Source organism: Cryphonectria parasitica (genome assembly GCF_011745365.1).
Source record: "Cryphonectria parasitica EP155 unplaced genomic scaffold M406scaffold_7, whole genome shotgun sequence".
NCBI classification, from domain to species: domain Eukaryota; kingdom Fungi; phylum Ascomycota; class Sordariomycetes; order Diaporthales; family Cryphonectriaceae; genus Cryphonectria; species Cryphonectria parasitica.
This window is the reverse complement of record NW_024468915.1, coordinates 439,031-466,935: the sequence shown is the minus strand read 5'-3', so window position 1 is coordinate 466,935 and position 27,905 is coordinate 439,031. Positions and strand designations below refer to the sequence as shown.

Genomic DNA, 27,905 nt, shown 5'->3' with positions numbered 1-27,905 from the left:
TTGCTCAAGTACGCATCTGCACATATCATGTGCGAGGATAAAATACTTGCAAGCTTCCTTTGATCACATGCCAGCCTAAGGCGCAAGGGTCTTGTGGCCACACCCTTGACAACCGCCCCCTGTCCCCCAAGCCACCTCAAGAAACCATTGACTTGGACGCTGCCAAGCACATATGTCTCTCTGTATATATCTGACCAGTCTTTTTTCTGTTATGAATTAGCATCAAAGGATTCTTGCATCACTTTGCACGTCTTAAAGCGTTGTCACTGTAGGTGCTTTTTTGGGCGGAGATTCTCATTCATGACTTTGACAGTGGCATATCAAGCGCATGTCCATCCATGCAATCAATGGCAATTCTGCATGCCAAAGTAGGCCTACACTAGTACTTGTAATCTATGGGCTATGACAACATTGTATTCATAGTTCTTGAGATTTATCAATGATTTTACCATAAGTTTGTTCCTTGAACATCTCTGCAATCAGCATTCTCTTCAGTGCTCAGCATATATCCCTAGTTGCTTGGGGAAAAGGCACGGAAGATTAGTACGATAGAAGCTGGCTATTCTTGTCCACACCACTCTTCTGGTGCATTCTGGCAATATAGTGTGGTACTAGATTGATCTAAATATCATTGGTCCAGCTGGTGCACGCTTATGCGAGTATGCCTTCATATCAAACAGCCCAAGATGATTTAGTATAGTATATGTGAGATAGTCAGTGAGTCACTGGCTCAGGGCCGTGCAGAACTTGCCAGCCAACTAACAACTAGACTTGTAGGTAGCCTCAGATATTTCAGGTCTATGGCTTGTCTTTCCTTTCTTCTTCGTTCCGCAGTGCCCAGCACTATGGGCCTTTTCTGCCCATGCAAATTTCAGATTTTTCTCAGCCAAAGCGAAGACTGACTAAATGAGATCAGCTTCTACTGAGCTCCAAACTAAGCCCTATAGTTATTTCCAGCTCAAGCTATTCCCTAAGCTCCAAAACACTTCACTATGCTGCTACTTATATGTGTGCTACCATAAGGGATAGCAGTAGTGATAATCAGTACTAATCAAGTCTGTCTGGAAGCACCAGCCTGGCAGGCAATAATTCATATTGCATGCTTGATATTCAAATGTTGTGTGAGATCCACATGAAATGCCTCAAGATGAGCAGACAAAGAAAAGCCTTCAGTCGTTAGATGTTTAAACATGATGATAATGAAAAAGATTCATTAGCAGAGGGAATGATGAATCAGTGTTGGTTGAAAAATCCCTTTTTGCTCGATTTTTTCGAGTCTTTGCTATGGACTAAAATTCATCAAACGTAATAATTCATATTCTAGAACTGACTAAACAATGGCTGTTTGATTCTATTGTTGATCCAATAAGTGGAGTTTTTTTCCGTTTGGGCAGAAAGCTAAAGACGTGAATGGAAACTGTAGTGGTCTGCCCTACTTTCTATATAACAAGTCTGCCCTCACCTGCACCTGCCATTATTTCTCCTGCTTCTGACCTCGAAACATTTGGCATTTGGCAAACCATATCTGTCAGACTGACGCAATCTGTTTCTTGCTTGCTGAGCACGCAAAGTAACACACATTCTACTTCTAAGAATCAGTTTCACTCCCTTTGAAACGTCTCTTTTCTTTCATCTCCCTCTCCTCTCTCACTCTCACCCTCCCATACAGACCGTACAACCGCCAATGATAGCCTCTCAGGATGCGGTCAGCCAGCCTCAAGGCTTCCCATACTTCCCTCTGCTCCCACGCGAGATACAGGTCATGATCTGGAAAAATGCCATCGACAAGCCCGGCATCCACTTCCTCGGCGTGACACTGAAGCGGCCCAGGAAGGAAGATCCTCGCGGTCTCAGCTCAGACCCAGGAGCATACACCGCCGATTGGGAGAGCGTCATGAGGAGTCGACCCGGTCAACCATCTTGGTACTGGAATCCTCCAGGCAGCGAGTTCCGCGAAAAGGCTTGGGTTCCTATGCATACATGGGACACGCCCAGTCGCCTATGTCTGATCGATTACCAGCCTCCCTCCACCAGCTCGTCCGCCGGCTGTTCTTCCTCCTTCTACACCTTTGAGAATGCCTCGAAGATGTCGGGCTTACCTGTGAAAGAACTGCGTGGCCTTCTTAAGAAGCCAACCGACATCGACCTCGGCGACGACCTCTACAACAACAAGTACAACAAGCACAACAAGACCATCACGATGGATGGGGCGAACGACGTCGTCTACCTCAAGTTCTCAGCCCGCGACGACGAGAACTCGTGGTCCAAATTGCCCACGTTCCTGCTCGATCTGGACAAAGAGCGACGTGCCAACGAGCACAGCTTTAACCGCATCACGAAGATCGCCGTCGAGGTGGACTTTCTTTTCGCCACCACGGAGGAAGTTCATTCTAAAATTTGCGATACCTTTGGTGGATACCACAGCAATGCAAGCCGGTGCATCGTCCCTCGGCCCTTCCTCGAGCACGATTCTCTCGCATCTGGCCGGGGATACACCTGCGCATTTTGCGATGAGTCTCCAGTCGAGCACGGTTCCGAGGACTGGTACCTCCAGCGTTTCGCAAATTTCTTACACGCCTTCCCAAACCTGAAGGAGGTGTTCCTCGTGGTCCCCGGTGACGTTGACAACGACGATGACGAGGAGCAGCAGAGCCAGACGGAGGGACACCACCACCAGAAGAGCGCCGACAAGAAGTTCTACAGCGCCAAAGGGCCTGTGGCGCGGACTGTCTCGGAGTGGAGAGAGCGCCAATTCTCTCCGCCGCAGGTCGAGGTCGCCCCTCAGCCTGAGGCACCGGCGGTCCCTCGGCCCAAGCTCAAGTCCTCCTGGCGGATCGTCAAGAAGGACCTGGGCAGGGGAAGGAGGACATTCTGGTGCCCTGGAGGTGTGCTCAGGGAGCCCAGAGAGGAGACCGTGTCCCGCAGGCTGGCGACGGTGGTGGATACGTTTCATTGGTGGTATGTGAACGAGAGGCCGGAGCGGGAAGGTCAGTCTGGGGTGTTGGCTCTGGAGGCGGCAGAGGAGGTCCAGTTCCGAGCTCTATCTTGGAGTTAGGAAGAGGTGACCGAGCAAGTACATAACGAGTGGCAGAGATATACGGGAAGGGGGGAGCAATGAAGAGGACTAGGTGTGTTGAGATTTGGTCAAGTTGTCAAGACACATGGTAACAGCATGGCCATATCATTATTTACATGAGAATGGTCTCAAAGCCCATGATTCGTTATCCATAATAAGGACTTGGAACGTTTAGTATTCGCAAATTCGATCTCCATTCCAAACAAATCATAAGTATGAAATGTTTTCTTCCTCCCCTCGGTCTTAACCACAGTGCCTTGAGAACGTACTCCTGTCTCCTGTAGAAAACAAAAGACCAGAGAAATAGCCAGAAAATAATTATTACAATGATGGCTTGTCCCAACACTGGCTGCACCATGATAAATCTATCACATCATCCAACCCCGCCTGCTCGCCCTCCTCGTCGCTGTCTATCTTGATGTCATCCTCGATCGAATCCCCAACATACCTTCCCCGTTACACAGGATGCTATGCACCCACCCCGTCACGCGCAACCGGGGCCAGGCCATGCACATCGCCCTGACCCTGGCGCTGCGAGATAGAGCTCCTCCCGCCTCTCCTCGCCTCGGAGGAGGGCAAGATGTTATTCACCCAGCTTGTCGTCGCGAAACTGCTCGGCCAGTGTCCCGGGCCAGAGCTACCGCGCCTGGTTGGAGTAGTTAAGCAGCAGGGTCATGCTATTGGGAACAAGGAGGTCTGCGAATCACTAGCTCTCGAATCGCAACAGCTGCATAGAAGGCCAGTCTATTCGGGAGGTATATGAAAGAGGAAAGATGAAGAGAGAAGAAGAGAGAGAGAGAGAGAGAGTGGAGGAGAGGAGAGGAGGCTAGCTAGCGGTGGCTATATGTGTAAGGCCCTAATAGTAGTCCCTGGTTGCTTAAGTATGTAAGATAAATAGGACGCCTCTGAGGTCCTATCACATGCGGTGGAAGAACTCGACGACGAGATCCTCGGACAGGTTGGCCAGCTCTGCACGGCGGTGGGCGTCAGACACACCCTCGACGAACTCGAGGTCGATCATATCCAGAATGGTCTTGTGGACCGGGGAGGTGGCTGGGCACTTGGTGTACATAACACGAGCTCGATCATCTCGATGGGTATGGCGTCGCGGTTGAGGAGCACCTCGCCTTGGACCAAGGCGTGTCCATGACCTTGTTGAAGAAGTCTTGTTTAAATATTCAAAATAAAATGGAAGTACTAATGTTGTCGCTCTGCTGGTGGGGGTGAAAAAGAAGGATGGTTTGGACGTGATTACCTCCCAGCAATAGATCTCGGCCAAGACCATGGCCTTGAGAAGGACCAGCTGATACTGGGCAGCGTGGAGCTCTACAGGCCTTGGGGGCTTTTCAGATGCAACAAATCCGATAGGCTGCCTAGACTGTAAAGAGTTCAGAAATCCTACAGCCTGGCCATGCGGTTGTACATTCCGGTCACAACCAGACCTTCTCCATCGTACGACCCTCCTATGTGCGGCTGACCCACCACTTGACCCATGCCTGGATACATCATTTGTAGTCCCGGTGCCACATGTACTTTTGTAGGCGGGATGGCGTGGTAACCCTGCTGACAGTTGATGCATGAGAATGCACCTGTGCTATTGGCGACTTGGTACGGTGGTTGGTCTGGGTGAGCGAAAGGCAGCGAGTGAGTGAACTTGTTGAAAAGTGAAGAAGAAAGAAGGACAAGAAGAAACAGATAATGTTGGAGGCTACTTTTATAATTACTCCTTGCCTGCACGGCGACTACCATCTGCCTGAGGTTTTGACACGTACCGCGGCACCATGCTTGTATAGATGGAAGCAGAGAATGCAAAACAGCAGATCTTCTCTCGGTGAGACACGTTACACACACATACATATATACTGGGTACACTGCCCAACACACGTGGCTGGTTGGAGACCCACCAACTTGGTGTTGCTATCCTTTTAAAGGAGCATTGGACGGGCAGTTGCATGTGTGTTGTGAGACATGGCTTATAAGTTACCCGCTGGGTTATATAACAGTTGGCCCGTAGCCCTCCCTGCTTTCAGCTCGAGGTCTTCTATTCGAAACGACGAGATGAAGGTGCAGAGCTCTGTTCTTGCGCGGGGATCAGGACATCAAGTGAACTCGATGCTTCAGTGTTGAGAAAGCGACATCTTTCTGCGAGTGAGAGAAAGAGAAAGAGGGTGTCACTGTTCCATCAGAAGAATTGATGTAATACATGTAAATTTACATACAGTAGGGAGCGTTGGCTCGTCTTTGTACATTTATTTGCAGCACGTATGATCATCTCATGCGATACACGTGCAATATCCCCCCTCACTCCCCTGTACGTACATGTGCAATGAGCAGGAGCTTTCGTTCGACATGGTTCGTCATTAATATGCACCACTTTAGTGGCGACCAGGACTCGTCCTCGGCGTGCCGGGCGGCATAGGCCACGCCTCTGGAGAGAAAGCATCGCTGCTGGCGATGCTGGAAGCGCCTGTGCTTGCATGGCTCACTCTGTTCTGCGTCAAACTGCGCGCGGCTGCCGCATTTCCACTTCCCAGCATGGGTCGATATGCCTTATAACCTCCGTTCAGCTCGGCGACCGGCGCATGCGAAGCCATCATGGTGGGATATTTGTTGATCGACAGAGGGGGCGGCCTGAGGTCTTCTGACCCGTCAGTCCACTGAGCAGGATGCCGGTAAGATCCTCCTCCTCTGCCGCCAGCCGATGATCTAGATGGCCTTCGCGCGGGGTTCCGCCGGCTTGGACCCCTCGTACTGCTAGGCACTACCGCCGCTCTGGTAGAGGGAGGCCCTCGCATGGGTGGTGGCCGCCACTCTGCCGCTGGGACAGCGTCACCACCCACACCACTACCACCGTCGCCTAAGACCCTTGACTGCCGAGCTGGTATGCTGACGATACGGGCCTCCGAGCCGGCGACGCTGATCGCCGTTCCCGGCTCGGGATTCGAGATTGGTGATGGCTGTTGAAGGGGAAACATCGTCGGATCAGGCGAGACGGGAGACACGTCCGACGCTGCGCTGCGACTCTGAGGTGAGATGGGTGAGACTGGCCAGACCGAGCGGCCCTGGAGATGATTGGTATCGACGGTAAGGTTGTTGGGATTTGCGCTCGTGGTTGCTGCTCCTACCGGTCCCATGGCGCGCATATTGCTGGTACCAATCAGCGTCTCGCCTGTCATGTTGGGCGCGGTACCGTCGTCCTTCTCCATGTGGTAATAAGGCCCGATATGGCTGCTGCTGTCCCTACTGCCCTTTCTGAAGGGAGCGAGGGCGCGTTGCATGAAAGGCGACCTCCTGAATCTGTAGACAAGGAAGCCGATGATGGCCAGCAGGGCCACGGCAACTAGAATGCAGGCATTAGCAGGTCAGGTTGATGCTAGGAGATAGATGGAATGTCTGGCTTACCCACAACGCCAGCGATGACTCCAGCGTTGGAGTGTGAGCTGGACTTGGTCGCATCGCTGGTGCTTGAAGAGAGGGAGGCAGATGCAGATGATGTCGCCGACGAAGAACTGCCGCTGGACGTAGTCTCTGAAGCCAAGGCTGTCGCCGTAGTTGCACTTGCTGTGCCTGTGCCTGTGAGATCCACTGCGGTGGTCTGTGACGACGGTGAGACCGCCGTGCCTGTCGACCCTCCTGCTGACTCTGCCGATCCATTGGACGTTGTCGAGGAGGCCCCATCGCCGGCAGTTTGGGCTGACGAGGTGTTGTCGTTCGAGGAGGCTGCCGAAGTCGTCTGGGCCGTGTCCGAGGTATTTGTTGAAGTCTCTATTTCCGTCGTCGCTGCTACTTCTGTCGTTGTTGGTGTCGTTGTTGTTGCTGCTGCCACCGTAGTCTCTGAGGATTCTGCAGGCGTTGTCGTTTCTGAGGTTGAAGATGTGGGAGTGTGATTGTGATGACCGCCATTGCCCCCTTGTCCGCGGTGATGATTATCTGTATCTCTACCTTCGTGCTGGCCAGGCCGTCCTCCGCTTCCCCTCAGCGCCAGGCGTGCCTTGTGGTAGAGCATGCCATGCATCTTGGCCAGCTCCACCACACCTCATAAGTATCTCCAGCTGCGGATTCTTTTGAGTTCCAGAACTCTCTCAGGCCGTAGCCCACTCACAACATGTTCGTTACTAGTTCCTCTATGGTTCCGATGTCTTCGATAGATAGATGGATAATTGCCAGAGGGACAATAATCAAAGCGTGAGTGAGCACCCAGATAGAAACAGTCAAGAGACAAAAGGGAAATGAGAGATAGACAGGCGTGGAGGGGGAATCCAATCCCAGACTAGCTGTGGCTGTTTGAGTCCCGGGGCTTCAGGATGAAGGATCACGTTTTTCGAAGACAAGGGCCCATGAACGACGAGCCATTGGACGGATTGGTTCCCTATTGCGACGAGGAGGACGAGGTGGGGGGGGGGGGTGGTATAACGGTTGCCCCTGCATGAGGTCGCATTGCCGCCCCGGAAAAGACAAGCTCTGACCGAGTACCCACCGCCATTCTATGTGCATCCTATATCATGCCACAGCGCTAGCCTGGTCCAGGCAGCCATTGGTAAGGCGGGAAGAGACTGCGAATTTCCGATGCGTCACACTTGCATCTTATCTGCAGTAGCCAGCCGTGTTGTTTCCGTCTCTCGTGGCTCATTCTTTTGTCATATGTGCATACATGCCTTCTGCGCTGCGGAGGAATCAGGAGCGCCAATCGAAACGCTCATACAAGACGCGTACACACACACACACACACACACACACACTCTCACTCACTCACTCACTCACATCCCCTTCCTCGGCTGCGTTCGCAGTGCATACAGAGGAGAGGGGAGAGGGAGCGAGAGAGAAAGTGCAAAACATGAGGGAGAAGGGTGGGTTGCATTTGCCGCAGATGAGGTCGTACCATAGTACGATGTAGAGCTTGTTGTTCGTTTCGAGCTCGTTGGATGTTTGGCATTTTGCACTGCCCTCTCAGCTCGTCCAGCCTGTAGCCTGGTTGACTGATTTGATTAATTGCCTGCCTGGCTTGGTGTTCCCGTGCATGCCCCGATACACCATCTTCTGGTGGTAGCGAGGTGGTGGGTAGTTTTGTAAGAGGTGGATCTCGGGCAATAAACAAGATCTCTCGGGCCTTCTCTCTGCCCTGATGTCTGTGTGAAACAGTGAAAGAGGATATGTTTCCGTAGAAAGCTCAGATGCTAAACTGTGGAGTGTGGTTCGCGAGCCTTACTAGTAAGTACCTCAGTACCAAAGTGGTTAGTTCGGACCCATCCGCGGAGGGAGCTCCACTGATTTGACTTGGCAACCACGCAGGAACCGTTCTTGCTGTACTACGGTAGTATAAGTGTTTGAAGGAAGGAAGTCACCTCGTACCTGCTATTCCGTACTTTTATTCCCGGTTGGGCTCCTTCCCTTCTCTCGACGCCTGCCCTTTTTTCCCCCATCCTTTTTATTCCTCTTCTTTTCTCACCCTTCGTTCCTGCCAAAGATCAATGGTGCGAGAACGCACTACCGTAGGGTAAGAAGGAAAGAGGGATTTAGGGCTGACAGGCAGGCCAACCGTCAGTAAATATCGTCAACAGCCGGGTGCACGGTGTCCTTGCTTCCTTGCCAGCATATGAGAGACCCACCAATATGCAACCAGACAGCCAGACATCTTTACGTACACTTCCTCCTCACAAGTCCGAATGTGTCTTTGCAACCACAATCTCAACTACTCGATACTTTTCGTGACCACCCGGAGGGGGAGGGGGGCATTGACTTTTACCTATCAAACTTACAATCAGTCAGACTCGCGCCCTCTCATCCACGTTGCTAAGATTTACCCCAAGGTCACATTCTCAGTTTCCTTTGCTAGACCATGCACACCAAAGCATGAAAAGATTTATGCAAAGTCGGGCTATATGATAAATATGATCTAGACTAATGGACAGCATGATCAATATGCCAGGGAAGGGATGTCTGATCATGTATGAATCTTCATCGCCCCGTCCTTGCTAGATCATCCAAATAGATGCTAATATCGATGACATGCAATGACTGACACACATGGAGAAGGGCAAAAATCATACATGTTTCTCGTTTGCATCAACTGAGGATGGCCCCCAAGGAGACATCAGAAATCAATAAGGAAGCGACATGACAACGCAAATTGCCGGTCCCTGCCCGGCCCCCAACATGAAGGCAGCCAGAAACCAGCCACCATTGGAACTCATAGAAAAGACCTTTGCAAGGTCCGTTTCAGAACGACGCCTCCATGACAACTCCCTTGGGCTATCACTTCACACCTCGACGTCAATGTCGTTTTCATCATTATCATCTGACGAGTGGCCCCTCCGAGCCCTGGCCCTCGACCTCGTCTGCATGATTGGACTACTGTGGGCTTGTTGACGACCACCACCACCGCCTGCACCACCACGCCGCCTCGGACTGCCAGACTGCGCCCTCTCCCCTCCTTTGCGAGGCGCCATGCCGATCTCAAACAGGGGCACCTCCGTCATCTCACCCCCTGGAAGGCTTTGATCTGCTGGGCTCCTCTCGGGCGCGTTCTTCACCGTGGCGGGACGAGGGCGAACCGCACTGCTCGAGCTGGCCGCCGAGGTCATCTGCTTGGGTCTCTTGACATGGCGGCTGGCCCCAGTGGGCGATTGTCGGCGCTTGCCCTTAGACTGATTGTCACTGAGAGCATCCTTTTTCTCATCTTCCTCTGGCTGTGGGCTGTTGGTCTCGTGCCTAACGGACTTTGACAATGGCCTAGTTGCTGACGGTTCCGTCGTCGACGCGGCTGAGGTACCGGATTCCTGTTGGGTCGATCCACCTACGCTGGTTGAGCCTGTGTCCTGTGCTTCTAGTACACTGCCTTTGCCTCCTGCCTCTGTGAATCGTCAGCTGATGAACTCGGCTCAAGTGTTCCTAACTACGTACTCAACCGTCTCTGCAGGGCCTTGACTTGTTGGTTGAGCTTGTTGACCGTGTGGTTCAGGGAAACGATCCGATCCTGTTTGCTTTCATTCCGCGCCTTGAGGCCTTCTATGAGCTCATGCAATGTCGCCTCATCATCTACATCGCGGGCTCTGAGCTTGTTCTGCACTGCCTCGGTATCAAGAGGACTGTCCATAGAACCACCAGTCGACATGTCGGTCGGGTTCTCGCCGGTGCGAGGCTTCTGACCGCACACCTCGAGATGGGTGTGCCGCTTTCTATAGGATTTTAGCTGCAGATCGATGCCGCACCACGGACACCACTTTACCCTGTCCCCACCATTGACACCTTTGCAGTGGAATAGGTGCTTCTGCGCGTACACCTTGGAGAACTTGTGCGTGGGCAGCGCGCAGCAGATACAGTATACGATCCTCTGATCAGCCTCCACGAAATTGCTCGAGACTGTACATTTGTGCTCTGGCGGTTGGTACAGCTGATTGGTATTACCCCGATCGCGTATGTTCTCGCCGCACTTGATACAGAACTCATCGGCGATCGCGGTGGACCTTGCCTGGGGATAGCAGATGTTGTCGTGCTGGGCACGGTCGGCCTTATTGATCAGGATGGTGTGATCGCGGCCGCAGCGGGCGCAGAAGTTCCACGCCTCCTCCCTCTTGTGCGTGAGGCCGTTGTTCTTGATGTGAACAGAGTTGTCCTGGAGGACATCGCCCCGCCTGCTGAAGAGGTCTGCATGATTGTCAAGGAAGTGAGCCTTCCTCTGGCGGTCACTCCAGTGAGCGAAGAGTGTCTCGGTGCAGAACGGACAGTTGGTCCCGACGTGTCTGTGCTTGAGATGGCGCCGGAAGGACTGCATGCCCTCCTGGTCCACCTCGAAATATTCCCTGCAGCCCTCGTAGGGACATGGCTGGGCACGGTTCAGTGCAAAGGTACGCATCTCAAAGAACGCCTCCTGCAGGCGACGTTGCTCCGAGGGGGTCATCACACATGTGCTCACGATGGGCACGGTATCGACAGGAAGGCCGGCCGCGTTGGGTGTCTTGAGGATCTGATCCAAAGGCGGCGCGTTAATGGGAATCGAGGGGTGTTGCCCTTCCATGATGATGGACAGAGGTCGGCTGTAAGACCATTCGCGGAGCGCCTTGCCCTTGGCAAAGTCGTCGAGGCGTTCTCCACGGTCTGGTAGCCGGCGGCTGTTGAATTCAAGAGGTTGTCGCTGCGCTGTGTCGCCACCCGAGAAGTCCATAGGGTCTTCTTCGACAAGGGACCGATACACCTCCTGCCTCTGTTTGGACGTATGCGAGAGACCAGCTACAGGAGCAATATCCTGCTCCATAAAGACGACCACATCTTCAGCAAGATCGTGACGGCCCCAGTAGAACTGGTCCTGCGTCTCGTCTGGCAAGGCACGAGGACTCGTACTAGCTGACTCCTCAACTCTCGCTCCAATCCCCAGAGGTTCCGCTGCTGGACCTGCGTGCATCACGAACATCCTGTGGCCTTGTCTGTGGTAGGCATCAACGAACCATTGCCAGATCTCAGGCGTGGGTCCTACGTCTGAATGAAACCAGTCCACTCCATTTTTCTTGGCGTTGTCTCCGGGAAGAGCGATCGATAGGAGGCAGGATGGTGGGGGCAGAGTACCCCTGGATCCTAAAGACCACTTCTCCTGCTCGTCGGTGTCAGGGTGGGAAAGGGTGCGCCACAGAGATCTGAACTTGTCTTGATATCGAAATACCGTCACCGCCGCCTTTGCGTCCATGCCATACTTCGGCATGAGCAAGTAGGCGAGATTGCCGTCCTCCTCCCCAGCCAACGAAAACTGTACCAGCTGTGTTTCCTTCTCCAAAGACGGCCTGTAGCTAAGGCCGTCCTGTACTTCCGAGAAGCGCACGTCCTGGGAGATCTGGCTGACGCAGATGTCGAACGTCTGGTCACTGTCGAGCTTGTCGTCGTAGTACTCGAGGGTCTCGAGCCACGTTTTGTAGAAGTTAAGCTCTTCATGCTCGGAGCGGCCCAGATAGCACTGATCGCTCGCGAGGAGAGTGCACGGCGAGCGCTGACCCTTGGGGTGGGAGAGGAGGGAGACTGTGATGCCAACACAGGCTGTCTCCGTGCTGCGTGTGCAGAGGCCGAGAACGCGATCGATGGCTGTAAAGAAGGATTTGGGATCCGAGTATGAAAAGAAAACCCTGCCTGAAAGGCTCCAAAGGCAGACCGCGTCGTCGTCTTCGTCGGTAGAGCCGCTGCCTCCACGTAGCCCAAGACGGTCGGTGACACGACTCGATTTCAAACCCGTGGACATAAAGAGGTTCTTGTCGCCAGCAATGTCTGCCATGGGTATGTCGTCTTCTTCATCCGACGAATTGGCCTCGCCACCACCGCGGATACCCAGCCTACTCTCGACTTGGTCGCTAGGCACAACCATTGGAATACCATAGTATAGCTCATAGGTCTGGTCAGGGCTCACTAACATGGTTTACATCAGTCGTCTGAGGTTGCAAAAGAAAAAAAGAAAGAAAAACAAGAGCGGGAGTAAATACTACTACTCACTGTGAGCATTGTCTTGTCCATACCCTCGCCTCTCGTAGTAGTTGAGAAACCGAAGCGGGCGCAGCTCCTCAGGAATGAGAGTCAGTTCTTCACCCGCCTGATCATCGCCGTCATCCCGGAAGGCCGACATGAAGCTCAAGCCGTTCAGCCCGCCCCCGTCGGATAGCAGCAGGTCCGTGAACCGCGCCGGCTCGACGGGAAGACCAAAGTACATCATAGCCAGCTTGAACTCGAGCGAAGCCTTGACATGCGCATCAAAGCTGCTGCGCCAAGGCTCCGTGGCCAGCCTGGCCGCGAAAGCAGCCGCGTGGGCTTTTTGTATCTCATAGAGCGCCGTCTTGGTCTTCTTGTCGACATAGCCCAGCTCGAACTTGTCGACCTCGTACTTGGAGAAGTTGGCCGCCAGGACGTCGTGGGGGCTCTTGCCCGGCGCGTGCAGCTCGTCTCGGAATCTCTGGAGCTGAGCCTTGAAGTCTGGATCTGTGGGCGTGATGGTGAGGTTCCAGCGGTTCATGGATCGTTCCCACTTCTGCCGGTCGGTGACAGGTTCCGAAGACCTTGGCTTTGATTTAATTAGAGGGGGTCTGGAGGTGCGGCCATTGCTGTCCTGGACAATGTCGGGTATTGAACCGTCCTGTCGAGCAGGATTACCGTCTCTGAATAGGCCACTCATCCTGACAACGTGATGCGTGACGGCTATAAGTATGATATGGTAGCAATTTTGAGGTTGGGGAGGCCAGTAGGAGAACTGCGGAGGGAGGTAAAGAAGCAAACTGAAACGAACAGATGGAAGAGAAGCCGGGCCATGCTTTGAAAAGACAAACCAGTTTGTCCGCAGAGGTAAAGTCCTCCACCCGAAAACGATCACAAACAAGAAGCTGGTGAACACAAAAGTCCCCTTTGATAAAAGCAAAAAAGCTACAATAAAAATGCTATCCATTTCCGGCAGCCGACCGGCCAACAGGGAGACAATGGGCTGAAGCGGGCAGACCGACCGAAACTTTTGTCCACAAAGACCTCGGATCGACTCTTTTTCTATATGAGAAAAAATATCCTTTATGGAACACAGTAATAGGCGTTAGAAATGCGTCTTCAGTCTGAACTTTATCAACAGGTCCCCGCATCCGGACAGCGTTGCACAATCATTACTTTCCAAAACAGCGGACTCCGTGATTAGAAGGGCGAATGCATTGTCTCCAAAAGACCACCTTCACATGACTGCCAGCTCCTCAAGGTAACCGAGGAAGACCTACATAAGACTAGGGATGACAGAGCTTGATGGTCGACTTGGGTATCGTACGGTAACATACCACTATGTATTGCTGGTGCTTGTGTGTGTAATTCAGTAGATAAAGGGTGTCTTGATCCGATGCTATGACGAATCAAGGCCTAGTAATCCCCAACTGCATTAAGAGGTTCCTCATTCCTGACAGGCCAGTTCATACATCACAAGAATGATGCAACGCCAGAAGAAAAGAAGAAAAAAGACCCGAAACACGCATAAGTACTTAAGTATATAATTTTGCTAGCCTGCAACTTTTCGTCGAATGAAGCGGATATTTTGGATCATAAAGATGTAACTATAAAGCATGAATCAGTTAGGCGCATTCGAGCAGACAAGCCAAGCAATTATACCTGAGCCAGTTTTGGCCGCTGAGTGCGGATTTCTCGAGGGTTGAGAATTTTGCGCCTCTCATTACTTGAGTAAGCATCAATAGACTAGTTTTACGTGTCGGATTCCTGAGCGCATAAATACAGTCCCTCTTTTGATACAGCTCAAGGTCTATGTTGACGTTGATGCCGCCCGCCCTACCATCTTCTATAGTAATATTGTACAAGGGCTCGGCAGACCAGATCTTACAGCTCCTCCTCCTCCTCATCATTATCGGTGAAATATTCAAATTCACCCGGAACTTGCGCCTCCTCGGCACCCTCCTCGTCCTCATCCAGGGCCGTCAGCACGCCTGCCGCGGCTCGCGCACCAATACCGCTGTCGCCGCCGCCAGGCAAAATGCCAATGCCACGGGCTTGGACAGACTGCCGCAGCATCTCGTTCAGCGCCACCCCGCCGCCTGCACCATCACGCATGGCTGCGCGAAGGGCATCGGCAAGAGCGTCATCGCCAACCTCTGGCGCTGTGAGTGGTTGGCGAAGACCCAGCCGGCTGGCACTGCCAGCACCACCAGTCGCCTGGTTGGCAAGGGGTGCCTTCTCCGTCGTGACCTTCTTCAACTTCTCCTCGATCAAGGCCTTGGGCTCCTGCGGCTGAGTGTCCTGAAGCAAGAGTGGTCCACCAGTAGGCTGTAAACAACATCAAAGTCAGTACAAATCAACTGAAGACACATTGCATCATCAACTTCAGCAAGCTACAACGCACCTTTTTGACGGGCTTGTACCGTCCTGCCGGGAAGCTGATGTACTTCAGCTGGCCAGGGAGGACACGCGACATGTTCTCAATCTCGAAGCCGACCTTCTCCTTCTCGGTCTTCTTCTTGGGGTCGGGCGTTGCCGAGGCCTCCTTTCCGCCTTCACCTTCCTTCTTCTCCTGGGACTCTTCGGCTGTCTTCTTGTTCTTGTCCTCATCGATGTCCATCTTGTCTGAAGAAGCCAGGGTCTTGGTGGCTGTGGGGGTGTCAATGTCCATGCTCTCGCGCCTGGCTGCCTTTTCCTTCTTTTGGGCACGCCTCTTGGCCTGGGCCGTAGTGGACAGAACCGCCGCAGTGACCAGAGTTGGGCCCTCCTCGGCCTTGACCTCTTGTTCTGGGGGGTATTCGAAGAGGCTCGGCCTCGTCGCACAGTGGAACTTGAAGCTAGGAATCTCCAGCTCATGATCCAAACCGATGACGGAGGTGGGAACAAAAGCCAGAGACAAGAAGTGGGTGAAGGGGAACCAGTACCAGTACTGCGTGAAGACAGCCATGCCCACAATAGCTGGCATGTTCAGGTTGCCCGTCTGCGTCTGCAGACCAATCGTGCAGTTGCGGCCACCAGCGTCAATGATACCCAGGGCAAGAGACGCGCCAAACTTGGTCATGGCATCCTCATGGCGATCGCCGACTACCTTCTTCAGCGTCTTGCGGATGGCCCCCACCTGAGGGTTCATCACCTCGTTCTGCTGCACCAGGATCATGGCGAGCGAGATGAGGGCACCCTGGCGGACAAAGTCGGTCGGGTCCTTCATCATCGGCTCGAGGAGGTCGATGGCCTCATCCAGCCCGGTACCAGCGCAAGAGATACCAAGAGCCATGGCAGAGCCGTAACGAACATGGGGGTTGTACGACTCGGAGAGCAGCTCAACCATCCGTGGCACACTGGCAGGCTTTCTGAACAGGATGAAGCCGAGGGACATGACAGCAATACGGCGGACGTCATCGTTAACGTCACTGACGGCGGTATGCAGCAGCTTGCGGATCGCCTTGTTGCTGCCGGTGCCGCAGTACGCCATGGCGATGGTCAGGATACCGCCGTAGCGGAGGGCAGGATCAGGATCGTGGAGAAGCCCCTCGATCATGACGTCGGCACCTTCTTGGCGGCCGAACATGATCAAGGCCATGCCGAGCGCACAGCCGCGGACAATCTTCTCGTGCGTCGTGTCGTGGGCATAGGTGTACATGACCTGCAGGGCGTTGGCGTTGCCGGTGCCCAGCATGATAAGACCCATGGCCAGACCGACGGCCTCGCCGTTGAGGGCAGAGTCAGCAAAGAGGACGTCTTTGAGGTTGTCGAAGATGGGCTCGGAGCCGGTCGCCATCCCCGCGATACCGAGACCAAGGGCACCGCCGTGCTGGATCACCTCCTGCTCGGCGCCTGTGAACTGATGACGGAGGTATTCCAATGCATCCGCACCGTGGTTGGCGTGAATGAGACCGTACGCATAGAGAGCTCCTCCTTGGCTGTAGATGGAGCCACTGTTGATGCCGCTACCACGCGGGAGGTAAGGCTCAAGAAGCTTCCGAGACTGCGTGAGGTTGCCACGATGTATGACGCCCAGCGCAGCGGTGGCAGTGAACTTGGACCAGTTGACAGCCTTGCCGAGCCACTCCAGGTTGTCACGGAAGAACTTGTCGTGTGTTGTTCCTGCGTTCATGAAGGCATTACAGAACGTGACAGCGGTATGGAAGATAGAGTTGCGGGCCTCCAGGCTGTCTCGGACCTTGTTCAATATGCTGAGATCGGTATGGTTGTTTCGGTACAGAAACTCCAAATTGAGCTGGATGCCCTTGCTGCCATCCAGAATAGAGCGAATATTCTTGTAGACCTTGGCCAGTTTCTCGGGTATCTCCTCCTGGGGCTGCTCCTCCTCCTTGAGGAGAGGCTCGCTCTCAGCGGCCGCCGGTTCCCCCTCCCCCTGCTGCTCGGTCTTCTTCACAGGCTCGCCAGATGGCAGCGCGGCAACGACCTTGCCCAGAAACTCCTGCGTGCCGTTGTCGTAGAGGTCGAACGCAATCTGGTACGCGTTGGCGGTGGATGTCGAGTCGTCCTTGTCCACGAGCTGGCGCAGCATCTTGGACACCTCCTCGTCCGAGTCCAGATAGACTGCGCACTTGGCAATGGCAAAGTAATCCGGATTTGGTATGTCGTTGAGCAGTTCGAGGATGAGACCCAGTATCTCGGTGCGCAGGCTGCGCTCCTGAACGATGTCCATGCAGATGCTCAGGGCGTAGTCCATGAGCTCCTCGGCAGGCCCCTGACCTGCGTCCTGTGACTTGCCCTTGGAACGCTTCTCATCTTCGCTGGCGCGCTTGATGACCCTCCTCAGAACGGAGAGGTTCTTAGCCTCGACGGCAATGCCCACGACCTGTCGGTAGCGACCATCATTGAGACAAGCCTCAAACAGGCGCTCGATGACGCGCTGGAGGGCCAACTCGGAGCTCTTGTCAGGCAGGGACGCGATGGAGCTTGACCTCGCCTCCTTGCCCGCCTGCTGGAAGGTGGGGTCGAGAATGGTGTTGTCGATGGAATCGCGCGAGAGCAGAGACTTGGAAGGCAGGACCGACTGGGAGAAGGGGGTGGTCGGGGAGACGATGGATGGCCCGTCGGGAAGGGCTGCGCCGAAAGTGGTCTCGAGGGCGGGAAGAGAGTCGTTCCTGGAATGCTTGGACGGGGTGTGGGCAGAGGAGGAGATGGCAATGTACTGGTCGATACACTTGGAGATGATGGTCTCCTCGAACTCGCCGGGCGCATCGAGCTTGAACAGGTCACCGGCGGCCAGGGCAAAGGTCATGCTCTCGTTGTAGGCCTGGAGGTGGTAGTAGACCTTGGCGAGAACCAGAGCCGCCAGCTGGCGCTCGGGGAAGGATTCTTCCTCGTAGAGAGCCTCACTGTTGATTTAGGAAGGCAGGTCGTCAGCCAGTCACTCGGGCAGAAAGGGACAGGAGGGTTTATAAAAGTAGCAGACAGCAAACAAAAGAGACGTACATCTGGCTCAATGCACCAGCGACCTCAGTCCAAACGGTGTCGATGTCATCGTTGAGGGTCTGCAGAGCAAAGACCTTGAGCTCAGGCTCCTCATCAGATAGGAAACCCAGCACTCCGGTTGCCGTGACCAAGCCGGGCATCGTTCGGGTGTTGGAGGAGAACAGAAGTTGATCCTTTGAGAGAAGGGTAGGTCGATGAAGAGGAGGTGAGAAGAGAAGTTGTGTCAACGAAGAATAAAGAGAAGAGAAAGCCCCGAATCGATGTTGATGGGGAAAGCAGTTGGGGGCGATCGAGACTCGTGTGTGTGGTTGATTATGAGAATGTACCTGAGGGAACACGGGACGTTTCCAGCTGCGGCGATGCTGTCTCAACCGAGAGCTTAGGTCTTTGCCTTGAGGTGGCCGGGGGGCAATGGCAGGCACTGGGCATCCAAGCACCACGTCAGTACCTCTGCCTGGCCTTCTCTGTGGTGTGCGGTGTGTTACGTAAGCATCACCTACCATGAATCTATGATGGTACCAGAGTACGCGCTCAGCTGTACCGTAGTACTATGACACATACTTTACCAGTTGCATGCTCCCGTGGTAGTGAGTGTGGTAAGGAGCTTGGGCCACTACATGTACTACTCTGGTATCTCCTTCCCCCTCTCTGTTCAGAGGCAAAAATAAGTATGTAGCCTCCATGCATATTTTGGTACTGTGATACTTTGCTTCCTCTACCCATTGAAGCTTATTTGACTGACGACTGACATGCAGCCAGCTGAATGCAGATGTCAAAGTAACTCTGACTGACCATATTTAATGGTATACATGTCGTTATGTTTTTTACCTCTTCTTTTCTCTCTCTCTCTCTCTCCCTTCTTACTTGAGTCTCTAGTAAATGGTCATTATGATCAGAAGAAGTAAAATTCCTAGCCCAGCCCTCATGTAATATTGAACTGCTGCACGCAGCAGTAGGAGGCGTCTTTTTGCCTTTTTCGTTTTTTCTCTTGTCTTTGGAAGGCGGGTTCTTTTGGCTGATGTTAGTGAGTTGTATGATGGCCGCTGCAGTTCGCTTAACATCTGCCGCCTGGCGCTTTCAGAAGGGAGCACCACACACACAGAGAGAGTAGTCACTCAATTTGCGTCGCGTGTGCCAAGTGAAGAAAGATGCACCTTAGACCAAGAAAGTATGGTACTTGCTGCACCCACACACGCCCACACTTGGCTCCCTTCACGTCCACGTCCACGCCCAACGCCCGCGCCTTGAACGACCAACCTCGTGTCCGTCTCGTCTCAGGGTATTAATTGGCCATTGACGCCGGTCTCGACCTCTCTACATTGGCTCTGGCTCTGGCTCTGGCAGCATCATTGTCGTCATCAGGCCTCAGCTTGCATCACAACCCAGTGGATTTTTCACATCCTAGAACTGATGGATGTGTAACCAGACCAATCTATCCAAACCCCCCACTGCGCTGCATTAGATCAGTGCTCTGACTCTTCTTTTTTGTTATTTTACTTTTTAATCATTACTTTTCCCTCGCATCCAGCCGTCTGGTCCTCGTCTCCCCGCTCGCGCGGGCCAGGTCGCAACACCCAATCCAGTCCCAGCCTCTTACTCGTCCTGGTCGTCCTCCTCCTCTTGTTTCGCGTATCCAGCTGAAGCTTCATAAAGTGAACTCCAAACACGCGAGTCAACCGTCCACGTCGGCACGTCGAGACACACACGAGGTCAGACATACGCACTGGACTGCTGGAGCTGCAGGCACATTGAGGCCGACGATGCGACTGTCGCTTCCGCTGTCGAAGTCGTCGCAGCAGCTGTAAAGAGAAAGAGGGAGAGGGAGGGAGGGACTCTTAACCTTTCCTTTCGTACATCCGCCGCTTGCCCAACCAGCCAACCTGACAAAGGCCAACCTCCCCTCTTTTTCCACTCCACCCACCAGCATCGCACGCGCATCTCTCGATCCAATAAGATTTGAAGCATGGAACATATATGATAGAGGATCTCAACCAAGAGACAAAACAGGGGGCCTGACTCGAGATCGCAACTGGAGGTTCGAGGGAAAAGATACTCTGCTGCTGCAGTCTGCGACGCGCGACAGCTTGCGCGCCCTTTGTTGCCCCTGCGTCTGCACGACCCACGCGCAACGTTTGCCTTCGCCTGATCCAAGCCAGCGCGCAGGTACAAGGGGGGAGGAATTGGAACAAGTTCGGTCTATATTATTCTTGCGACCATGGATCTGAGAATGATGTTGAACGAGGGCTCCGCCCCCGGAAAAGCCCAGCAGCCTCCTCCTCCGCCACTCCCACCACATCCGTCGCAACACACACCTCATCCACCACAACGACCAGGTTCACAACATCAGCACCCTCATCCGCAAGCACAGCAGCAGCATTCTCTGCCGTCGACACCCGTCCAGACCGTCCCGCCTCGTTCGTTCCACGACCAGCCACAACCGGGGCAGCCTGGGCCTCCTCCTCCACGGACCGCGTCGCGCGAATACCACGCCGGCCCCCAGGCTACATTCGCCTCTCCTCCGCCTCCACCTCCGACGTACGGCGGTCCGACGTCTTTTGCAGCTCCTGCCCGTCCGCAGCCACCCCCTCTGCAGCACCTGTCTGGTAGCGTAGACATGCGTTCGCCCAGCGTCGGCCCAGGCTCCATACCGTCCCCTTACTCTGCTATCTCCATGAGAGCAGACAGCGCCGGCTATCCCTTTCCTAGCCCAGGTCACCCGCATCCAGACTCTGCTAGCCCTGTCCAGCAGCACCGATACCCTCCCTCCGGCGCCCATCCGCCAAGGGACGGCTTCTCCCAGCACCAGCACCACCAGCAGCAGCAGCAACAGCAGCATGGTCCCGTCGCCAGCCCAAGGCAGATAGCTCATCCTCCGCCTCAAGGCTATTTTGGAGCGCAGCAGCAGCAGCAGCAACAACAGCACCCCATACCACAGACACCCCCGGCCAGCACACCAGGCGGCACTCATCCATATGCAGCCCAACAGCATTCACGGTCCGGCTCGGCGCAAAGTCACCCTCCATACCCCCCTCATTCCTTTGTGAGTCCCATCAACACGAACCACCCTCAGCCCCACCCCGACCATATGCGCCAGCCGTCACAGCCGCCGACGCCTCACGGCCCGCCTTTGTCGGCAGGACCAAGACAATCTGTTCCCCCAGGACCCTTTGCGCAACCACCAAGTCCATACCAGCAGCGTATGTCTTCTTCCTCCTCTGGAGGACACTGGGCACAGTATCCTCAGCATCTACAGCAGTCGCCACAACAGCAGCAGCAGCAGCAACTACCGCCGCCACCACCACCGCCGCCGCCGCCTCAGCAGCAGCAGCAGCAGCAGCAGCAGCAGCAACAGCAACAGCAACAGCAACAGCAACAGCAACAGCAACAGCAACAGCTCTCGCCCAACGTGCCTTCTCGCCCGCAGCCTTCTCCCCACCCTGCGGTTCAGAGACCGCCCAGTGCATACGACCAAGCTCCGGTCCATCGTCATTCGGTGGACCCACAGAGAAGCTCGCTGTCTCAGAGCGACCGCGAGCGGAGCGTCAGTGTCAGTCCCAAGACCCGCGTTCCCAGTCTGCCTTCCAGCGCTGGGCGCCACTCTCAAACCTCTTGTTCTGGGCCCTCCTCTGGTCAGCCAGCGGATTTCGAAACTCGCGATCCCCGCCAATTGCCTCCCGGTGCTGCTGCGCCGATGAGGGACGCGCCTGGGAAGCTCGAGCGCGAGGCTCCACCTCTGTCGTCCGCTATCAAACCCGAGCGCGCCACGACCCCTGCCAAGCGAAAGATGGATGACAGGGGTCTCAAGCCAGAGGATTTTGACCGACAAGAGCCACGACCACCACCGTTCCAAGCCAACGGCGGATATAGGCCTGGCAGTTCCTCGCGTACGACCGCCGCGCACCAATCCGACGCTCCAATGCTGGCACGGCGCAGGCCGAGACATGCCGCTCCTCCCCCCTGGGCGGTGCCTCTGGAAAGACAGCAGCTCAGGCACCCCAATCACCACCTGCGGAAGCCAGCTGCCCACAACGCCCACGTGAACGGCACCGCTGAACCTTCCTCGCATGGTGCTGCCGCCCGCCCGGGCCGGCCCAACAGTCGCCATGTCTCCCCAGAGGCATCTCGCGCCAGCGCCGCTGGTCCGCCCGTGAACAGGGCGTCTCCAGCACCGCCCGCGACCGCGAACCCCTCCAAGCCGAGGCTGCTGGGACCATGGGAGCCCACACTGGCCAACCAGGAACCCTTTGATGAGCTGTGCAAGACCGTTGCAGATTTCCTGTTCCTCAACGTGGTCAACCCGATCGAACTGAGGGATCTGCATGGCCGTCCTGGCATCAACTTCGAGATCGAGGCCAAGCTGGGCACCCTCATCGAGAGGGACTCGGCAGGCGAGAGGTTTCACCTGCCCGTCCAGTCTGAGGTAGCATTGGTGGTTACGCCGAATCCTCCTTACAACTTTTCAAGCAGCATGACCGAGGTGAGTTTCTGCTCAAGAGTAGCTGTTGTTCCCCCAAGCTTGAAGCATGACTGGAGTGTAACAAAGCAATTGGCTGACAAAATCTTTCCTCCCCTCTTTCTCCCAAAAAACAGTTGCAACACATGAAATACAACGAATATCTCAACTACTTGACGACCGAGACTAGCCTGCAAAATCCCAAGAACAAGAACTCTCCCGACCCACGCGTCCCGATCAATTATATCCACATCCGAGAAATGGACAGACATTACACACCTAGAGACGCCAGACAGGCTCTCCATCCCATATTACAGAATCTGATCGACGCCCGAGGGTCCAGGGCTCCCTCGGTGCGGGTGACTACGGATATGAAAAATGGAGGAACGGTCGTCGCCAAGATCATCAAGGTCAAGGTCGCGGATCTGCACATCTATTTCCCGCAGGTGGAGCTGGACTGCCGCATCAGCGTTAATGTCGAGGCAGACTACGATGGTTCTCTCGAGGCGTTGGAACAGTCCGCACAGGAGAGGCCAGGGTATCGTGCCAATGACAGGGTAGACCGACACAAGGATCGGCTGAGCTACACTCACGGCCTGTACAAGGTTGATCTCACGCAGGTCACCCAGCCAGATGCAGGCGGTCAGGTATGTCAAGCCATCTTCTTCTCTCAACCCCCCCCCCCCCCCCTCTTCCCCCCACATTGCATTCAAACTGCTGACACTGTCCTCTAGTCGACTGCAAGGAAGATTCACGAGCTGGAGATCGAATTGAATGCCGATGCTGTCATCGACCAAGGGCGTCGGGCCATGCAATCGCAGCCACACAACTACGACTTCCTGATCGAAGGCTTTGTAAACAACATACGCCTGCTTGCAAGGAAATCTCGAGACTTCCAACCTGCGCAGTGAAAAGAAAAGGAAAATTGGACGATATAATTCTCAGGCTGTCAGTGATACAACTCAGAGACGCCACATTTGGCCTGGAATATCATCACACAGAATACCAGCACCTTTTTTTTTTTTTCCCACTGAATATTTTTTATTTCTCAAGAACGATCAATGATTTCATTTTCACTTTTCTTCCCTCACCTTCAAAATTGCTACGGGTTCTCTCACTTTGGCATCTCTATCCAGGATCGGGTTGATACCAGGAGTCTTGAAGCTTGTTTTTTGATTGCCTCGGCATGTAGAAGACGGCGCAGGGAACGCAGGCTCGCGCTCAGAAATGGAGCGGAAGCGGAATCGGAAGGAAAAGGACCTGCCGCAAGGCTGATGGTCCGCATAGTGTGAGCCCAGTCTGGTGTGTTCAGGACATCGGCACGACACGCAGGATAGGATAATTACATGGGACCCAAGATATGCAAATATCCTTATCTGAATTCAATAACGTTATTCGAACGACGTCCTCGATCGCATGCAGGAGGTCCACTACTTTGTGCACTTGAGCTTGGAGCTGTCTCCCTGCTTTCTGCAGCCTCGCGTCTAGCTCAAAGCGTCCAGGATTTCCTTTGCGATCCAGGAGTGGGTATGCGTCGTCGGGCTTGATGGTGTGCCCCAAGAGTCAGCTCAAAACATGCACGACAAGGCAGCATTCGCACAACATTTCGGAGTCTTCTCGGAACACTTACTGATACTCGTCCCAGTACACCATATCCTGCACATGATCACACTGCGTGTACGTCCCGTTGGCCCCAGGGGCGCCCTCTCCATAGATGCCCACCAGACAGCTCCCATACTTACCCAGCGGGGCGAACCCATAGGACTGCGGCTGCCCATAGTACTCAAACGAGGCAAACAGGGCCCTGAGGTCGACGTGGTCCACGCCGGCGCTCAGGCGCGCCCCGTCGGCCAGCAGGGCGGCGAGGAGGTCCGTAAAGGACGTCAGCTGCGACCTGGTCAGCTCGTCGGCGTAGAAGCCGTACGGCAGGCGGGACAGGTCGGGCGAGGCGACGGTGAGGACGTGGCCGGCTGGGTAGGCGGCGAGCAGGCTGGCTGTCGCGGCGGCGATTTCTAGGTAGGACTGGGCGGCGCTGATGTTGGGGTTGAAGAAGATGTCGTTGGCGCCGGCCCAGACTACGAATAAAGGGGTGGTGAAGTCGCCGCCGGGTGACGATGACGAGGAGGAGGACGAGGAGGAGGCGTTGAGGGAGGTGCCCTGGGGGGACACGCCGGACAGGAACGAGGAGAGCTGGTCCGTCACGGCGGGCACGGGGATGGTGGACTCGGGGCCTGTGTAGCCCTGAATGAGGCTGTTGGATGTCGTGGCGCCGCCGGTGGCGTAGTCGTAGAGGGGGATGGAGAGGTTGGAGGCTAGGTATTGAGGCCAGACTGGACCGTTGGAGAAGTGCCCTTGGTAGCTTGAGCGATGATTATGTTCCCATGTTAGATGTCTTTGTTCTCTTCTTCTTTTAATTTTGAGCTCACGGAATTATGTGGATTCATCATGGCATGCTGAACGTCTCCCATAGGACCAGCTGGCATATGAAATACTTACTATGGAGGTACGAGCGGCCATGTCCCGTTGGAAATTCGGTATGAGCCATTACCTATGCCTTGAGGTCAGCCATGGCATCTCATTGTGATCGTGCGTAGCTTCAGAAAGATTATAGGTCACCATTATCACTGAATGAATCCCCAAATACAACAATCGAGGAGAAGGTGGACCCGCTGTCCGTTGACCGGCCCGTATGAAATGGCTTCGCGAGAGCGCCCGTTGCGGCCGAGGCCAGAATCGAGAATAGTGAGTGATGTCGGGCGAGCATTGTGGCTAATCTTCTTGAGGATCTCGTTTGTAGTACTTCTTGAACCACTTTGGGTCAGGGAGCATATAAGATATTATCACTCGTCCCCCGTCAAGTGCTTACTCAAACAGTATAAATATTAGGGTCGGCAATTCATTAGTCGTCGAACGGACCGAGGCTTCGCCTATGTCGGTCGATCACTAATAGAGACGCAAGCTAATTATCAATGACTACTTGCTGATAATGCTCGATACAGCACCGATTCAGCTGCGTAAAAGACGAATGCGGGCCATATAATTATGAGGCGATTGGCTGGAGTTGAATCGGACAGGCCGGTTCTATTGACATTTTATCAAAAGAGACTACCGCCTCTCCAGCCACCACTGCAGCATGGGTCGAGATAAGCTGTGGGTATTGATGCTTGGGCCTCCCACTAATGAGAATACGCTGGGAAATGTCCCACGAGAATGTCTGGATTTTCTTTCTTTCTTCTCCTTGGGGATTCTTCCCCTTATTGGCCATAGTAGAGACAAGTTGTCAAAGAAAGATTATAATTGCCAAGATCATCTGCGTGTTGTGCCGCTGTGGATACCAAGCTTGCATCAGTATTTTAAACGACTGGAGAAGATATGACATTGTGCGAGTATGCGACAATTAACTACTAATAATCGATATTCATGTGACTGCCCATGAGTTGGATGGAACATAAAAACGAAACGGATGGAGATGATATCTGAGGAACCTGCCCATGACACCTGCATCCAAGGTCTGTCCGCCTGCCTTGCAATAGTCAGATTTGAAGGCTCAGATCATGCCGTGTTCATCAAAATCCCCAGGTGCTCCTTGCGACAGAATCACCCTGGTGGACTGTGCGATGTAAATCTCTCTTGCTGGTGGCGGCCTCGGCGGTGGACTTGATGATTTCCTCATGTATTCGTCCTTCTGGCCGTGGCTCAGGACTGTGGTGAGATTTCCTCTTCTCTCGGTATCCTCATCCTTTATGTAGGAGCCTGCAGGTGGGCTATATGGCCTCGTCATCCTGGGACACGGCAGTAGGTCTGCACAATAACCATCGCCAGATACTTGACATCAGGCTGACAAATCAGCAAACATTCAAAATCTGTTGTTGAAAAAGAGTGTAGGCCATGAGAGAGATGATAAGAAGGAAAAAGAAAATCACAGCGCAGGCTCACATTCTCCTCTAGGGCTCCCTTGAGTATGTATGCCATAGAGACACATATCGCAGACCCCATGTCTCGTCTGTGTGAGCTCTCTGCAGAGGCACGAGTGTATTATGTCACTGCAGACGCACTCCTGGAGTTGTAGTGAAGCCTCGGGTCTTGACATGGTGTCGAGGCCAGATAGCCTCTCTGGGGAAGAAGCTGAGACTGCGCTTGACCGCCGCCGCCGTCTCCAGCTGGTCATTGGGGTTCGTGGCGACGATGCTGACTCGCGCCTGTGCGAGGAGATTGGGATGATTGATAGCAAAGGCAGCTTCATGATGTATAAAGTGATGATGTGGTTGTCTTAGTGAGGCCGAATGTAGTATGCTGTGTTTTCGAGACGCCCGCCGATGGGAGAAGGCTACGGTATAAGTGTTGCCGGCCGCTCAGGTATCTTTCTTTGTCCCACAAAGTATTTTCCGTGATTTGGGTAAATTCCCACGCGATATTATTGTTTTTCTTTCAGCAATGAAACTTTTGTTATGCTACTAGCTCTTAATTTGTCAGGCGGGGTCATTTGTCAAACTGGACACCCAAGAGGCTGGCAGTCATGGTAAGCAATGATCTGGAATTGGAGAATCGAAATTGAAATCAATCCGATTTAGTACTTGGAATTGATCGCTTCAAAAGTCCCATACGATCACATCGCGAAAGATATGGATGATTTCTCTATACGGCAATTCACCTACGCCAGTGCCCAATGCCTACTAATTGGCTTGCAAAATCTTCTGCACAATTTCAGATTTCGTCTGCACAGTTCATCTGCACCCCATCTTACAAAAGTACTTCTATCCAAATGCACAAGAGACCCCATCCTTACGTACGTACTGGAGTAATATCGAACTTGGTCTGCTGAGCTGCAGCTCAGTACTCACTGGCTGAAATCACACCAGATGCATTACATCGTTGCCAACACATGAAAACTTGCGGTGGCTTCTTCCATCGCTGTTCGGATGCACTAGCTGAAACTCTTCAGAACGAACTCGATATTGAACACATCAGGCTAACACATGACAGGACAATCATAGTTTACTGTGCGGCACCTGGCCATTGTCTCACACATGCTGCAAGATCAGCCCTACTGTCACACAGCAGAATAAAAGCTCCGGGGGGTTACGCCGCAAGTCTTGGCTTAGCGTAGGAGGATTTCGGTCTGGTGAGCAGTCTGATGGTTCTGGCGAGACTCGTAGTTTGCTGAGAGATGGATGCAATGGAGGGGAAGGGGGGGGGGGGTCAGGAGGGCAGAGTCGAGAAAAAGGGAGAGGGGATCCGAAAAAGGGCCCGGCAGGCAGGAAAATGAAAAGAATGGAATGGCATTGAGCATGATGAGCCCACGGTAATTACACCACTGTGGCTTCGATCATGTCATGTTGTAGACCCCTCTGAGCCTCGCCGTCAAGACTCTGCAACAAGGGGGGCTTGTGGCAAATTTGAAGCATTAACATGGCAGGCAAAACTTCTGTCCTGAAATTTGTGAACATGATCTGCCTGCCCTTGTTCTACACATTCCCGTACTTGGAGAGA

General features: G+C 53.9%; 5 protein-coding genes across 5 annotated transcripts; 1 reads left to right on the top strand and 4 right to left on the bottom strand.

The window, feature by feature from the left end:
* Positions 1-1,684: 1,684 nt before the first annotated feature.
* Positions 1,685-3,055, top strand: M406DRAFT_332573 (uncharacterized protein; the record flags this gene model as incomplete). Its single annotated transcript, XM_040920760.1, has 1 exon — positions 1,685-3,055. One exon carries the CDS (start codon positions 1,685-1,687, stop codon positions 3,053-3,055), a length of 1,371 nt encoding a protein of 456 aa, XP_040773164.1.
* Positions 3,056-5,266: 2,211 nt separating this feature from the next.
* M406DRAFT_352638 (uncharacterized protein) lies at positions 5,267-7,183 on the bottom strand (the record flags this gene model as incomplete). Its single annotated transcript, XM_040922704.1, has 3 exons — positions 5,267-6,416; positions 6,483-6,919; positions 7,179-7,183. The coding sequence occupies 3 exons, from the start codon at positions 7,181-7,183 to the stop codon at positions 5,452-5,454; spliced, it is 1,407 nt and encodes a 468-aa protein (XP_040773163.1). The 3' UTR covers positions 5,267-5,451.
* A 1,755-nt stretch (positions 7,184-8,938) lies between these two features.
* Positions 8,939-9,768, bottom strand: M406DRAFT_357363 (uncharacterized protein). Its single transcript, XM_040923661.1, has one exon. It carries the CDS (start codon positions 9,655-9,657, stop codon positions 9,334-9,336), a length of 324 nt encoding a protein of 107 aa, XP_040773162.1. The 5' UTR covers positions 9,658-9,768; the 3' UTR covers positions 8,939-9,333.
* Positions 9,769-14,242: 4,474 nt separating this feature from the next.
* On the bottom strand, positions 14,243-18,102 carry M406DRAFT_293821 (26S proteasome regulatory complex, non-ATPase subcomplex, Rpn2/Psmd1 subunit; the record flags this gene model as incomplete). Its single annotated transcript, XM_040919102.1, has 3 exons — positions 14,243-14,845; positions 14,922-17,865; positions 17,963-18,102. 3 exons carry the CDS (start codon positions 18,100-18,102, stop codon positions 14,402-14,404), a joined length of 3,528 nt encoding a protein of 1,175 aa, XP_040773161.1. The 3' UTR covers positions 14,243-14,401.
* A 5,743-nt stretch (positions 18,103-23,845) lies between these two features.
* On the bottom strand, positions 23,846-25,179 carry M406DRAFT_332568 (uncharacterized protein; the record flags this gene model as incomplete). The annotated part of the gene is made up of 5 exons (XM_040920759.1): positions 23,846-23,885; positions 24,046-24,121; positions 24,158-24,774; positions 24,912-24,963; positions 25,032-25,179. The coding sequence occupies 5 exons, from the start codon at positions 25,177-25,179 to the stop codon at positions 23,846-23,848; spliced, it is 933 nt and encodes a 310-aa protein (XP_040773160.1).
* Positions 25,180-27,905: the final 2,726 nt, after the last annotated feature.

Excerpts from the sequence above, each read along its gene's own strand:
- M406DRAFT_357363 (XM_040923661.1), bottom strand. The coding sequence starts at position 9,657 with ATGACCTCGGCGGCCAGCTCGAGCAGTGCGGTTCGCCCTCGTCCCGCC.